The 14,477-nt window shown below is 40.3% G+C and overlaps 1 protein-coding gene across 1 annotated transcript; it reads right to left on the bottom strand.

The window, feature by feature from the left end:
- Positions 1-8: 8 nt before the first annotated feature.
- Positions 9-14,463, bottom strand: tax1bp1b (Tax1 (human T-cell leukemia virus type I) binding protein 1b). The gene is made up of 18 exons (XM_018688555.2): positions 14,311-14,463; positions 12,018-12,211; positions 8,889-8,991; positions 8,186-8,376; positions 7,905-8,063; positions 6,948-7,096; positions 6,410-6,500; positions 5,474-5,659; positions 5,010-5,261; positions 4,312-4,482; positions 3,933-4,005; positions 3,494-3,612; positions 3,249-3,374; positions 2,613-2,699; positions 1,818-2,025; positions 1,557-1,714; positions 1,350-1,435; positions 9-1,061 (listed from the first exon to the last, which is right to left on the bottom strand). The coding sequence occupies exons 2-18, from the start codon at positions 12,192-12,194 to the stop codon at positions 863-865; spliced, it is 2,535 nt and encodes an 844-aa protein (XP_018544071.1). The 5' UTR covers positions 12,195-12,211; positions 14,311-14,463; the 3' UTR covers positions 9-862.
- Positions 14,464-14,477: the final 14 nt, after the last annotated feature.

Here is a 14,477-nt window from a genome sequence, read left to right as displayed (position 1 = left end):
GCTGACACTTCAGTTTCAAACAGACTTTATTAGTTAATATTAGATACATGAAACTCACTTAACAAATGAATGAAATAACTTAATATTGTAAAAGAGGAGAACAAAAGGGGGAAATTTAACAGAAGCTCAGCATGCATTGATCAGCTGATGATATGAAAGTTCTTAAAGACTGAGACACAAAAACCCAATTAAATAATCAAAGTCAAAACTAAAGGAAACCTAACATAAAACAAATCTATATCATACACAAAGTATCAAGGCTTTCACAATATCATTGGCTTTAATTATTCTAAAATAGATGATCTGACGATATACTGTATAATCATGTCTGGATGTAGTCACTGAAGATTTCTCCCTGACTGCATATAGTGCACCACGACTGCTTTCTAAAAAGACTGAGCAAATGACTTGTACAGTGGTGTTTAAGGGGTGGGAAGCATTTGGTTCGATGTTTTTTTAAATGTAAGTTCGGTAAACACTTATCTCTTTCCCTGAATCATTACGTTCTGTAGACAGATCTGTGAGAGCCCAGTAAAATTAAAGTCATTATATATACGTACAACAGTCTTATCCCCCTTAATTATTCTTCTAATCCAAATGAAGGAAAATCTTTCACCTATAAAAAACATGTTCTGATTTGCAAACAGATTTAGTAGCCCTGCGATATACACTAAATCAGAATGTCATTTTAAAATGTCACATCACTTCAAAGTGTTTCTAAGTTGAAGTAACAAAGCGAAAGTCAGTATAGTCCTAAAGAGTGGATCTTCACACCATTACATGCAGAAAAGAGTGCAGAGTGATTTATTTCAGTGGTTGACGAGAAGTAGGCAGAGCGGATGTGCTGATTTTTTCTGTTTCTCTAGTCGAAGTTGAGTGGGTGGCCGTCAAAGTGAGTGAGCACGTGGTTCTCAAACACCTTCTGGTCGCAGTCCAGCGGGAACTGCTCACTGCACATTGGGCAGATTTTCCAGTGGCTCTCCACGTGCTCTTCGAACTTGCTCTGGTCGTAGTTGGGTGGGAAGATGACCTCGCACAGCGGACATCGTTTCATGTCCATGCTGCACACAGTGAGTGGAGAGGACGGCAGAAAGGAGAGGCGAGGAAGAGAAAAGCTTGTGTTAATAGGCAGTCGAGTGATGATGTGGGCAAACCAGGAGCGCAGGCTAATAAAGGGCATCTGTCTGATGCGATGTGGGTGGCCTGAAGCTCGGCTAATACCAACAAAAGGGGGGTTGTGCAGCAGAACAAACACGTTACACATGTTACAATGCACAGGTTTAGAAAGTGTAGGGTGCAGCAAACGTGAACAGCATTTATGGGAGTTTGAGCATGTGAGGGTGTGTTACCTGGGATCAAAGCAGAAGGCTGTTTGTCCATCGTTCACAAATGGGCTGTGAGTTTCAGTCGCTGCAGGCTGTTCATTGGTATTACCCTAAGAATGAAAGGTAAAACAGCATTTACAAAATCAGTCGACTGATACATTGTTGATGGAGAAAGAAGGAAGTCAATTCAGCAGCATTTAATTGTATTCTGCAGATGGAAGAGAGGCTTACATTGTTGTTGTTTTGCTTTTCCTCAGACTCCTCGTGGCCCTCTGGCCGGCTGTGGTTGCGGGTGGGTTGGATACAAACCACATTGCTGTCCCAAGAGGGTGGGCCCACGGGGGGCAGCCTAAGCAGCTGGTCATCTGAGAACTCTTCATCTGCCTCATCTGCAAGGAGAGGATTCAAAGACATAGCCACTGTAAACAAAAATCAATAATTTCTACATCTGTTGGTGTAGAGTGGTGTATGCTTTTTGAAAAGGAAACCAACCTTTCGAGTCTGAGATGGAGTAAGGGTTCCCAAACTGCAGCTTGCTGGGGCTCTGAGAGACCAGCAGGGGGGTGGGGGCATCCTGGGTGTAAGGGACTGGGTACTGCAGGAATAAAGGCACAGTGGACTGGATGCTCTCCAAGCTGGTTTTCTCACTGGCCCCCTGATCTCCCTTCCTGTTGCTGCTGCTGCTGCCCTTCTGCAGCTCCTGAGCGATGCAACAGCAAAATTCAAATTATTTTTCACTACAACAAAGACCAATGGAAAAAATAAATACCACCAAGGGCAACATAATTTTCAAGAAACTCTATATCTGGTTTCATCTCTCTATGCCTCCCAGCCTGTCAAACCGAGCAGTATTTCACTACTACAGTCACACAGCAGCTCCTGAGCTGTGAGTTCTTGCTTTTTCTCTCGCTCTCACAAACAGTTTAATTAGCGCCTTCATTAAAAAAGAAACTCTTCTCATTTTCAAAGGGTATAGGACGCTGTGTTTTATTGATGTTAGTTGCAGACGCCAATTTAATTTACAGTCTAAACCTCAAATTGGGTCATTCTGCTCCTCTTAGCTGTAACAGAATTACCTCGAAGCAATATTTTAAGTCAGCGAGGACCTTGCTGTGGTCCAAAGTAATGGAATGGAAAATAAGAACTCATTTACTTTGCTTCTACAATTAGAGGCATATTAAACACAGACCAGATTGGGAGAGGGAAAATGGCAGGGGAATGGCACTTTTCAGGGAATTTTTAGAGTGGAAGAAGTCTATAAAAGAAAAAATGAAAGCTGTCACTAACCCCTTCCAGTTTTTCCTTCTCTTTCACAACAAGTGCTAGTGTTTCCTTCAGTTCCTTCAGCTCCCGTCCCTTCTCTGCTACCTGGCTCTGAAGTAAACAGAAGACACAAAAACAGAGGAATGAAGATTCATTTTCTTCTCTCAAACTTTTGACATGTGCTGCTGATTGAAAAATGCATCATGGATATACAGTCAGACCTCAGGGCATGGCATTAATTGATCACACCCATAAAAGGCTTCCCTTTGCTGAGGGCTGATTTATGTACAGTACCGCTCAAAGCAAAACAACCTGTTTGAATTCCTCTGAGACACTAAGCAAATATCCGCCTGACCTGAGCCAAGCACAGCATTAGCCAGGCAACTGGAGAGGACTCCTCCTGGCCAAGCTTCGCTTGTCTCCACAGCCTGACATAAACAGCAGTAAAATGTCGTCTCACAGATCGGCCTGCTCATAAACAACACTGTCAGAGCGACTGTGTTCAAGGGGAGAGATAGCATCAAAGGCTCAAACCGTGAGCTAGACCAGTCATACACAGCGGTTAAAAACACAGAAGAGTCCAAAGACAGACCTGCTTCGAAGGCAGCAAGAACATTGCTGGCAGCTGATGGCCTGAGTTGTACTCTTGACTATACTAACCTTACAGCGATCTTCCTCTGCTGCTAGCTGCAGCTTCAGGTTTTCATTGGTCTTCAGCTGCTCCTTAAATTTCACCTCCATTTTGGCCAGCTCATCAGCAAACATGCAGCTACGCTCCTTCTCCTCCTAAAGAGTAGTCACACCATATCATACCTTTGTACTTCAGAAGTCCTTCTCAACAGGTTTTCAACATCTAATTTTGGGATACATGACCATCATCAGGATGCAAAAAGTAGTTTCCTTACCACCAGCATCTGCTTGCATTTTCTGTACTTGTCATTTCTGTCAGACGCCTCTCTGCTGATTCCTTTGAGCTTCTCCTGGATGATGGCCTCCAGCATGGGATCAGCAGAGCCTGGACTCCCTGTGAAGATAGGTGAGACAGTGAGCTGAGGCAAACCATACAGTTATTTTGTTATCCATTCATCTGTTTATAATTAAAATGACAAACTGATTTCCGATTATATTTTAATCAGACATTATGGGTTATTACAACCAACTCATATACCAATCTATCAAAGAGTCCAAAATAAAACAAATGACTGATGGATTTTTAAAGTTAAATAGGAAACACAAGGCAGCCACCTAAGAAATTACACTACTGGTAAGCAACATTATCAACCTATCAACCTAAGTAATTCTGATATTTGGTTACAGATAGACATACAGTTAGACATAGCGTACCTGGCACTGATGTGTCAGGGCTCACTGATGCAGGGATTGTTGTGGCCTCTTGTGCTGAGCTTCTCTTCAGCTCCTACAGACAAGAAAAAAAGAAGTGGTGAAAATGAGCTCAGGATACAACAAGAGGGCAGAAACAACTGACAAATACATGACTTATACAGTTCAAGCACATTCAGTGGTGATAAAGATGGATTTGTCTAGTCTCAGAGCATTTTGCAATTGATTCCAGGCAAGAAATCAGCAACCTTTTCTATGTCTGTGGGTATTTAGTGGGATGTGAAGGGCAGGCATAGTGTCCCTGAAATCTAATTTAAGTTCTGTTCTTTCACTTGTCAGTGGCATGTATACAGTATGTCAGCTGGTATCTAGTCAAACCCACCCCTTGCTGCTCAGAGAGCTTAAGCACTTGTTTTTGCAGTCGCTGACATTCCTTGTATTTCTCCTTGTAGTGTTCTGCAGCCATATGCAGCCGCATCTTCAGGTCCTCCACCTCTCTCTGCAGCTCTGCTACAACAGCTGGGTCTGCGGCAGCTTCCTCTTCAGCCTTGGCCTTGTGATGAAAAACATTACAGGACAGATCAGACACATATTACACACAGTAATGGCCCATCTGAAGGAGCCCCTATGAAGACGTAGAGATAGAAAGGAAACTCTTAGTAATAGTGCCTTTATGACTGTGAGAAATCATATACAATGTCTAACAGCCCTTTTATAACAAAGAGGTGCTGTCAAATGATTCTTCAGTGTGGTGTGGAGTAGTCATGTACCCAGAAAACTATATCAGGGGAGGATATAGTTTTTTGATTTAGTTTACATTTAAGTCTAAACTATAGGAAGAATTACATATGTTCTTCGTATCGGCAACTTTATCACTGGCTGCATCAACATATAGCATACATAGAATATAGTTGGACAAAATATCCAGCGCAATTGTTATCTACAGCCTTTCACTGTCTTTGTTTTGTGGTGAAATACTGCTAAATATTACCATAATATACATTTTGGATCTGAGTGTATAACGTCTAATGCTGTTACGTTTCATATATAGCTAGTTCAGTGAATCATCATCATCCTTACTGCTTCCTGCTGGGCCTCCGTCTTCATCTGCTCTACCATGCGCTCCAGGTGGACGCACTGGGCCTGAGCTTCAGCCTTGGCCTGGCGAAGGGCATCGGCTTCCAGCTTCATGCGGTAGAGTTCAGACATGGTACGGTCGCGGGTCCTGGAGGCGTCCCTCAACTCAGCGGCTAGGAGGGAGGACTGCTGCTGGTTGGCCTGGAGCTGTTCCTCCTTCTGCCGCAGCTGCTCCTTCAGGGCCTTCATTTCTCCCTGCCAGACACAAACACAATTTAGGTGAAGGTTTTTTTCATTTCCATTAGGTCACTATAAATGTGTTGTGATATGTAATTATTCTTATTTGTGTTATTATTAATCTTCAATCTATCATATGATGCAAGAATTAATCAACTTAAATACTGCATGTGACAAATCTACCTAGGTGTTATGACTTTTTTGAGCTTTAAAAACACAATTCTTTGTACCAAGGGGGAAACTTTGGCCAGGATCTCTCTGTACTGCTTCTCCTTCTCAGTGAGGCACGCCTGCAGGCGTCCCACCTCCTCTTTAAACTGGGCAATGGTGTTTTCCTTGTTAACATCCACTGACTTCAGCATCTGCAGCTCTGCACTCAGCTTAGTGTTCTCAAGCTCCCGGTTTTTCAGGTGAATCTGGTGTGCACACACAGATGAAAACACATGCCCGCACAGATGAGGTTATAAAACATAAAGTTGTTGGCTTTTGCCTCATTTATACAACACCAATCACAATCATGTACCAAAGAGCATATGACTATTAAAATAAATGTTGCATGACCTCAATTACAAAACAGAGATTGAAATAGGCCAATAAAGTTCTCCTTGTGCAACGACCCCAGTTTGATGGTACAAGTTAAATTAGGAAAGGGTTTTTGGCTCCATATCCAAGGCGACAGTACAGTATGTGTGGCACTCCCAGTTCCTGTGCAGTGCCCACCACAACAAAGACACAGAAACACCAGACAGACCAGAGGAAGACCGAAAAACGCATGCCCTGTTTAGATTAAATGTTAGGGCAAGAATATGCAAAATAATCCCAGTTATAAAAAGTGGAAAAACAGGAAAGAAGCAGGAAAAGTCAATGAGCTGGACCTATAATTTTCAGGAATCTAACACGGCAAGAACACAGTAAAATATACAGACTGCAAAACTGTGACTAACAGCAGTCAACCAAACCAATGTTGATCCAACCCCACTGACGTGATCATAATGTGACATGACTTACCTGACTGCTACCTACCTGAACCAAAACATCCCTGTTTTGCTATTAATCTTTACATGATAACACATTTTTTAAGGATTGACACAGGAGATTCATCATCAGAATGTAAAGCTTTTAAGGAAATTCACACATGAAACATATTAATACGACCAGTATGTTACCTTGTATAGTTCCTTCTCATCTTTCTCATTCTTGAGGTGAGAGTCAAGTGCCTCCTTCTCTGCTGTAAGTTTCTTCACTCTATCCTTGAGACTAAAAAAGGTCAGAAAAATGATTAGTAACAAACTGTATCACCCATCGCAGTGTCTATGATCACATTCAGTGTTTGGAATAATTGATCAGCAACCATAGATTATAGTCTTTAGTCGCAGTTATAGTTGTTGTTTTTATGCTCACAAATAAAACAAGCAGCTGGCACAACATACTGAATACACTAGTCACTTCTCTCTTGACTTGGCTGTGAGTTACATATAAAACAAGGAGATGTGATGATCACAGGAGCAAGCTGTGATTCCTGTGAGTTAATATCACAGCTAATCACACTTTCAAGTTGATTTTTAAATGCCCTCATTTACACATAACTCTCACAAGACTGTTTGCTCAAACGACCAAAAAAAAAAACAAAACAATTCAGCGTGAGTTTATTCTGGTTATACACAAATCAGTGAATGTGAAACAGTCCTTCCATCCTGAACTCACCTGTCCAACTCTGTTTCCTTTTGTAGGCCCTTTTGGGTGACTCCAATGAGATCCTCTTCCAACTGTATAACTCTGGCTGTGGCCTCCTCCAACCTCCTCTTTACTTCCTCTTTCTCCTCTTGTAGGGCCTGGGCAGAATTCTGGACCTCCTTGGAGACAATAAAATATAATGTTGGAAACAAGTGGAATAAAACTCAAAAAAGACGAAAACATAATGCTAGCTTCCTAGTATATCACTTTCCGTGTCTGTCTTTGGCTCTAAGCTTGTGGAAAACGTGTGCAAAACATAAAAAGTTTATTGTCTTTGAAATGAAAGTCTAAATCAAAATAAACATTATGCCTCAATGCAGAGTTTTCAAACTTGAAAGATGACATCAAAAAAGCAAAGGAAATCATTTTTTTACAGTTTGTTTATAGGCAGAATTTTGGAATCTTTATATTCACAGCACATAAAAAAAAATCATATAAAAGTATAGTCATAAAATTAACAGCCACAAAATCTGTAATCATGTTTTCATCTGAAAGCCGTTTTAAAACCAGCAGATTTATGGCACAGGACAGCAATATGAATTATTACTGACAATGCTTTAAAACTTAATGTTATGCTATAAAAAGCTGAATTACAACTTTGATAAAACAGACTTCATATCTGTCAGAGAGTGATTTACACTTGTAGTGGATCACGAGTTTGGATAGCTATGCATGTCTGCAGTCTTTCGCTAGGGGGTGCTAAGAGACTGTTTTGGCCAAATGTAAAACTGAACTTGGAATAACCACAAGAAGTGGACAAGAGCATCAATCAAATAAATTCATTATTTCAGCATGTGCTGCAACATGAGAGTGCTAATACATTATATAACAAAAAGGAACAACACATATTGTTTCATTTACCAGATGTGCAAGTTTTAGAACAGCAACAAACTTTTACCCTCCTTACTGCTAGCTCTCTTTGCTTACTTGGTTCTCTCTTCTCAGCTGGGCACAGGTCTCTTTCTCCTGCTCATATTCCTTCTGCAGGCTCTCCTTTTCAGCTTCCAGCTGCTCCTTCTCCTGCTGCAGGAGAGCCATGTCTTTGACCAGTTCATCCTTCTCTCTCTGGGCTTCTTCCACCTTTTGCTGCACAGAGAGACAAATTGTTCAAGATGTCAGGCCATTCACATCATAATTCACTTCACCCACATCCAGACAAGACCTGCAAACACTAACGTATCAAGGAGCTGTGTTGAGGAACAAGCTACCTCAAGGAAGCCAGCCTTGGTGGTGACCACCAGGATGTCGGAGTTGCATTCATCTTCCACAGTCAGCAGCTCGTCCTCTGAAGGGCTGTTGGCACGAAACTGGAATGGTGTGCTGGCTCCACGGATCTCACCTTTGTGGGTCACATAGCAGAACTGGTAGAACTCGCCGTCATCATTGGGCACATAATATCCTGAGGAAGAATGACACCCAGTGAACTCAGTGCACATCAGTAAAGAAAAGTTTAGCAAAAGATATTACTCAACAACTCTAAATTCATCTTGGTCCTTAGTTTAATTTACTAAAGCTGCACAGTCCAAAGTTACAACAAAGCTCAATTATAACTTGACATAAGTGTGGTGATATAACTGAAAAAAAGCAGAGACTGTTGTGCTGTAGTGCTTCAGAGATCTGGAACAAACACTAGGATTGTGTGACGCTGTTGGTTTGAATCTAAAAAGCAAATAAGACATGTCTTTCCCCTTTTCGTGTCAGTTTCCATTACTTTATAAAAAGCAGTATAAAAGTAAAGAAAACACCTCACTAAAATGTCTTTCACACCAGAACAGAGACCTGTGGGCAAAGTTTCTCATTTAACTCTATCCACTGATTTGGTATTAAACTTTTAACAATCCTCTGAACAGCCCTGTGATATGTGGTTATTAAAAGGTGTCAAAGTTATATAAAACTATGGTATGATCTTACCCTGAAAGACCACTGTTCTGTTGACTGCGGTGCCTTCCACATAGTTCTCAGGAAGAGGCGACCACAAGAATGTGTAATAGTCCCTCGCTGTGCTCCAACCGACCTGTGAGACATTGTGAGCGAATCCATTCAACCAGGCACTCTCACCACATCAGTGTAAGATAATAACAATGCAGGATTAACAGGGAGACTTCCTAGAATCCACACAGAGCCACCTCTAAAATATCTCAAACTGGTTTATTACAGTAATCACAGGGTTTTGATCTAAGTTGGGATGATAGTGCAACACCATGTCTACCACTCCAACTCCTGGTAACCATGCGCATGTGTCCCAGCTCTTGTCATGAACAAGCCTAACTGTGGAAATGTAGCTACAACTCACTTCTAACAGGAAGAGGAAAATAGGTGAAAATTTTATACATAGGCAACTTGAAAATGAAAACCAAAATGTAATTATATGTATTTTATGTGTTGTTAACTGATGGCTGATGAGGGAGGGGAGTATAGAAAATACATCTATAACTTTTGCCCGGTGCCATAAAACTGTCAAAGAAAATCAGAGTCACATCGAGTGGGCTGGCTTTAGGTGTGCGCACACAGGCACACACATGCATCCACAACAAGCCTAGTCAAACCAACTTATTACACCGGCCTCTGTCGCAAAATACAGATTAAGTTGTATGATGTGACTTTCAAAGTTTTACCCAAATTACATTTTAAAAATTCATGCCAACAGATCGTGTTTAAATATATATTGTTGCAACAGATGTTGCTTTTGATGTCGGAAGGCTTTTTCCCCCCAGACTCTGGCCAGTTTATTCTCTTACCTGTGTACAAACAGCCTACAGCTACAATGCTGCAAGTGTTCATCAGAGCCAGAGATAGAAGGCTCTGGTGCTCCAAAACCCCCAATTGTTACCAGCGCATTTCCAGCCTCGAGCAGTAAAGAACAGGAAGCAATTAAAACATGCACCTAGTTAGTGAGTGTCATTACTGAGGGCTAGCGTTCACCAGTCCACTCATTAGAGCCGCAGAGGTGGTGGTGGGTGAAAACTCTGAGAGGAACTCTTTCACTTACAACAGAATGGTCTGCAATGTGTATAAATAGGAGCAGGAGAGGAAGAGGTGGGGTAGAGCTACCAGTAAAAACTGGATTCCTGCAACAACACAGGCAACACTGCAATCTCCACAAACATCCAAGAACTTACAAAATGGTCACAGGGCCCACCAAAGCAACATGTATTTTAGCTTAAACGTGACATTTAACCAGCATTCCAGCAAAATTGTTTTGACTTCTGACTGCATGAAAGCTGACAGGAGCTGGTGGCAATGTTGCTGCAGGAGGTAATGGATTGTCAGTCAGACTGTGTAAATTCAGGAGCAAGTTACTCATCAATCACACAGAGAAACTGTGCTCAAAGACAGGTTAATTACAAAGCTGTTCTTGGTTTGGCCTAGGCCACTCTGACAACCTGTCCCAACAACATTCTTCCATGAAGCTGAGAACAGCTCACATCAGGCACTGTGGTAAATGTTCCAACATCAAAGGGCCAAAGGCTGCTTTTGTCCAAGAGCAAATAAGAACCTGTCTGCCATCTATTTATTATCAATAGCATATTTAGTTTTTGTTTGACTTCCCAAGTAAAAGTGTGTAATCTAACATTTGTAAATTATTTTAGGCTGACATATGAAAGCATAAATCAAAAATCTGAGAATAATTCATTCTCAATTTAGTCATCATGCTGACAGTTGTACTCATATGTCACACTAGAACTGACTGAAATGTCAAGACATTTTCTAGTTTCACATCAGACCAAATAGATAAAAACCCTAGAGAAGGTGGTAGCACTCGCAAAGCTCTAAAGCAGAAGCTGCTCTGCTTGACCTGTAGCCAACAGCTAAATAACTAAATGTGTGTAAGTAGCTAACACTAATGCACAGTGTATCCAGGTATCTCTGTGTATACAAACACGAAAACTTGGCACCAAATGTTTCATCTGTCAGCACTGCCAAGAACGTTTACACAATTTACGATCCTCCACTCAGCCTTTTCCAACTCAGCTCTGTGTTTTGGAGCCTTCAGAAATTTGGGATTTTAAGATCTGTACTGCCAGTTGGTGTCTACCTTGAGGCTAAACACAATGTGATGTGGCATCCAGCTCCAACAAAGTGCTGAAACCAGTGTTTAAACAGCCTCCAGACATCAGCCTGACATGACCTCATTTCTTAATGCACTTGGAAAAAATTCTGCACACATCCATGTCTCAAACCTACAAAAATACTGTGAACAGCACACACTAAAGATATGAATCGTTGACATTAACTTAAATATAAGGTTTTCATCAGTTTTACAAAGACAATTTAAATCTCTGATGTTAAACTGCAGCAATTTGTCTTGGCTGGCTTAATGGCATTACTGTATGCTGTAGGAATTATTGCATGATAACAGTATAATGTATTTCTAACTTCAAACTCAGGAGTAAAAAACAACCACAATGTCATCAGCACACAAACACCTTTTTTATCTGTTGTGATGTAATCCAAGCTTTAATCTCATTTCTGGTAGATAAAAAGCTGGAGCCTGGAGCCACATGCTTCTTTCTACATCCACGATTCACTACAGATGAGGCTAAAATAAATGGCTGTATTTGATTTAATGTGCTCTTATAATAAGATCCACGTGGGACATTAGAGTGTGTGGTGGGGGTCAAAATGCTCCATTAACTCTGCCATGTTCATTTTTCAAGTAAACATGACAATGGCTCACAATTTCTTAATTTTTCACACCACTGAATTAATTCTTTGTTGCCACTTTTTTGAGTAAAATCTTAGTACTGTATTTTCTGCAAAATAGTAATCCTGAGGCAAGACTGCTGAATGTCCCCTGGCAAAGATACATCCATTTCACAAAAATAGTCGATATGTCCTTGCTCCACAGTTCAAGTGTAGCGAACATACAGTAAGCTATGTGAGACTTCAGTTCAATACGCCATGCCCAATATGTTCTAGCCATTAGAATACATACCGTACAGCTTCTGGTATTAAGACTATGATTTCTACTATTCATAATTATTTATGTCATGTGTTGCCCTCAAAAGATCTTCTAAAACACTGAATAGGAATATTCACCTTAAATATGCCAACCCAGTCCTTTGGATGTGGTTTGATGAACTGCGTCAGGGTATAGTGACACTCCAGTGCAGCATGTGGCAGATAACTCTTCCCCACATTTTGGAAGATGACATGGGCAAAGTTTGATGTGTCCATGTTGTTGCCTAATAAAGTCCCATCCAGGAACAGTGCCATAAATCACTCAGCAGTGGCTACAAAGGAAGAGATCAGCAATAAAATGATTGAATGATTAGGGACATACAATAAGCACAGAAACATCTAAAATAACACTCTTTACAGTGACTGTGAATAACTGAAGAGGCAAACCAGTTCTATACAAGGATGTTAAATTAATTCTGAGATTCTTACAATTACTTTATACTGTTATTGACTACCATGTTTGTTCTATCCACTGTCTAGTTTACAGTAAAAACTGTTTGAATAATAATTTAATAACACTGCCAAGAACAAGCATTTTAATGCGAGAATGTGTCCTCTTTTTGCTCAGGCTGACCATTTTGATATTCACAGTGCCATAGTGAGTTTTAGGCGGCAAATATAATCATTATTTAAGGATAAGGAACAGTGTTTTTACAATCTAGACCCATATTAAAATGTTTGATCCATCATTTGCAATCCCAGTCTGCTGTAGTCTCTTCTTAGACTCAAATACAAACTCTCAGGTAATCATTTAAGCCTCAAAGGAATGTAACCCAGGACATGGCCATTTCTATCTTACATTTTAAGTCACAGTGTTTTTCCTCAATTCATCTATTACAATTTTTTAAGTATACAGTAGACAGATGTCTGCTGGTGACAGTACATGATCATGGTTAATATCATAATATCAGAGTGACTGTTTTTTTCTTTTTTGTGGTTTAGAGTTTGTTGCTTAATCAGCAAGAACAGATGACATGTTTGCATCTTATGTAATCTGTGTCCCAATTTTGGAAATGTCAGATTTGAAAAAAAAAAAAAAAGGAAAGGAATTTGTTGTCAAATGACCAGCAAAAAATGGTGATTTTTCAGGGAGAAACCCAGGGAAGGTCCATGACCTCAAAGTTTACTTCCACACATGCTGAGCAAACAAATGGCTAATGATACCAGCCATAGAATTTTTTTTAAATTAACTATAACTTATAATAATAACTTATAATCATAACTGACTTAAATTTAGTATTAGTCTTAAGCTAATTACACATCTAAGTGTCCTTGGACTTTGTCAAGTTCATATGATGTTTTTACTAATGACTGAAGACCAAATTTCTGATATATACAAGATGGCTGTGTAATACTTCACAATTCTAGGTGTAAATGTTGACTTTTGAAACAGTTACACTGATAATGCTGACAGGTATGCAAAGGATTATGTGACACTGGGTCCTGTCCTCAAGATTTTGATGACAGCTTCCTTCCTCAAATGCAAAAGTGACACAGCAGTTCTAAATGAAAAAAAAAAACAGACCAATCCTCCAGTATTTCTACCAATAAAGTAGAAATACTTTACTGTTACTGTTAATGTACTGGACATGTTACCTTTGGCAAAATAGCTTTACTTTTAGTACCATCAATAGTATTGACCCAATATGTATATTAGACCACTCTATGTACTGATACATTAAAAACTGTCATATGCCACCAAATTTAGACGACAGCAGAGACACTCTTTTTGACAACAACTTACATTAAACTTAAACATTAAAAACAAGGCCACATGATGGCTTCAGGGTGGGTTTTCCATTTGGGCCTCAGCTGATATAATTTTACCCGTCGTAATTAGGCCTGTGACAGTCAAAACATTTCATCGGATAATGATCGGAAACTCTGAACCACACTGTCGTCTACAGTGATCGGCGAGGTTGTCAATCTGATGTAAAAACTATCGTAAGTCCACCGTTAATTGCTGAAATGGACAAATGGCAACTACAAACTACGCGGCGAGGCCTAATGTGAATACAGTGATCAAATCTGGCTAAGTTAGCTACGCAGCTAACTAGCTATCGTTAGCCACATACTTTATAGAACAAGGATACATGTTCAAAGCAGGGCACATACACATTTGTCCCAATGAAATGTATAAACTACTGAGCAAAATATTCACTTTACCTAGTGAATCACACAGAGTTAAGTTAGCACCGTTACAACGCCCTTAACGAAAAACATAGCAGCTAACTACAGAGCATTGCTATCAACTGGAGGACAAGGTTAGCTAACGTAAACAGTACAGCAACGCTGTCTTTCGAGGTAGCTTCTAAAAACCCATGTCAAACGGTTTTATCAGTTACATTTGTAAGATAAACCATAAACGTACCGAGTTGCCATGTTGAACAGAAGTTGAATTCCGAGTGTATCATGAAAACAATTGTTGACGCAGTTCAGTGCTTTCCCCTGCCCTCTTCCTGGAATAATAACAACATTACGTCATTTCCGGAATGGGGACTTGCTTGGGAATCCCACCCGACTGAAACCCGACTGAAA

The sequence above is a fragment of the Lates calcarifer genome, linkage group LG15, assembly GCF_001640805.2.
Source record: "Lates calcarifer isolate ASB-BC8 linkage group LG15, TLL_Latcal_v3, whole genome shotgun sequence".
In the NCBI taxonomy this organism is placed as follows: Eukaryota; Metazoa; Chordata; class Actinopteri; family Centropomidae; genus Lates; species Lates calcarifer.
The sequence above is the reverse complement of the archived record's forward strand: the minus strand, read 5'-3'. Positions and strand labels throughout refer to the sequence as shown.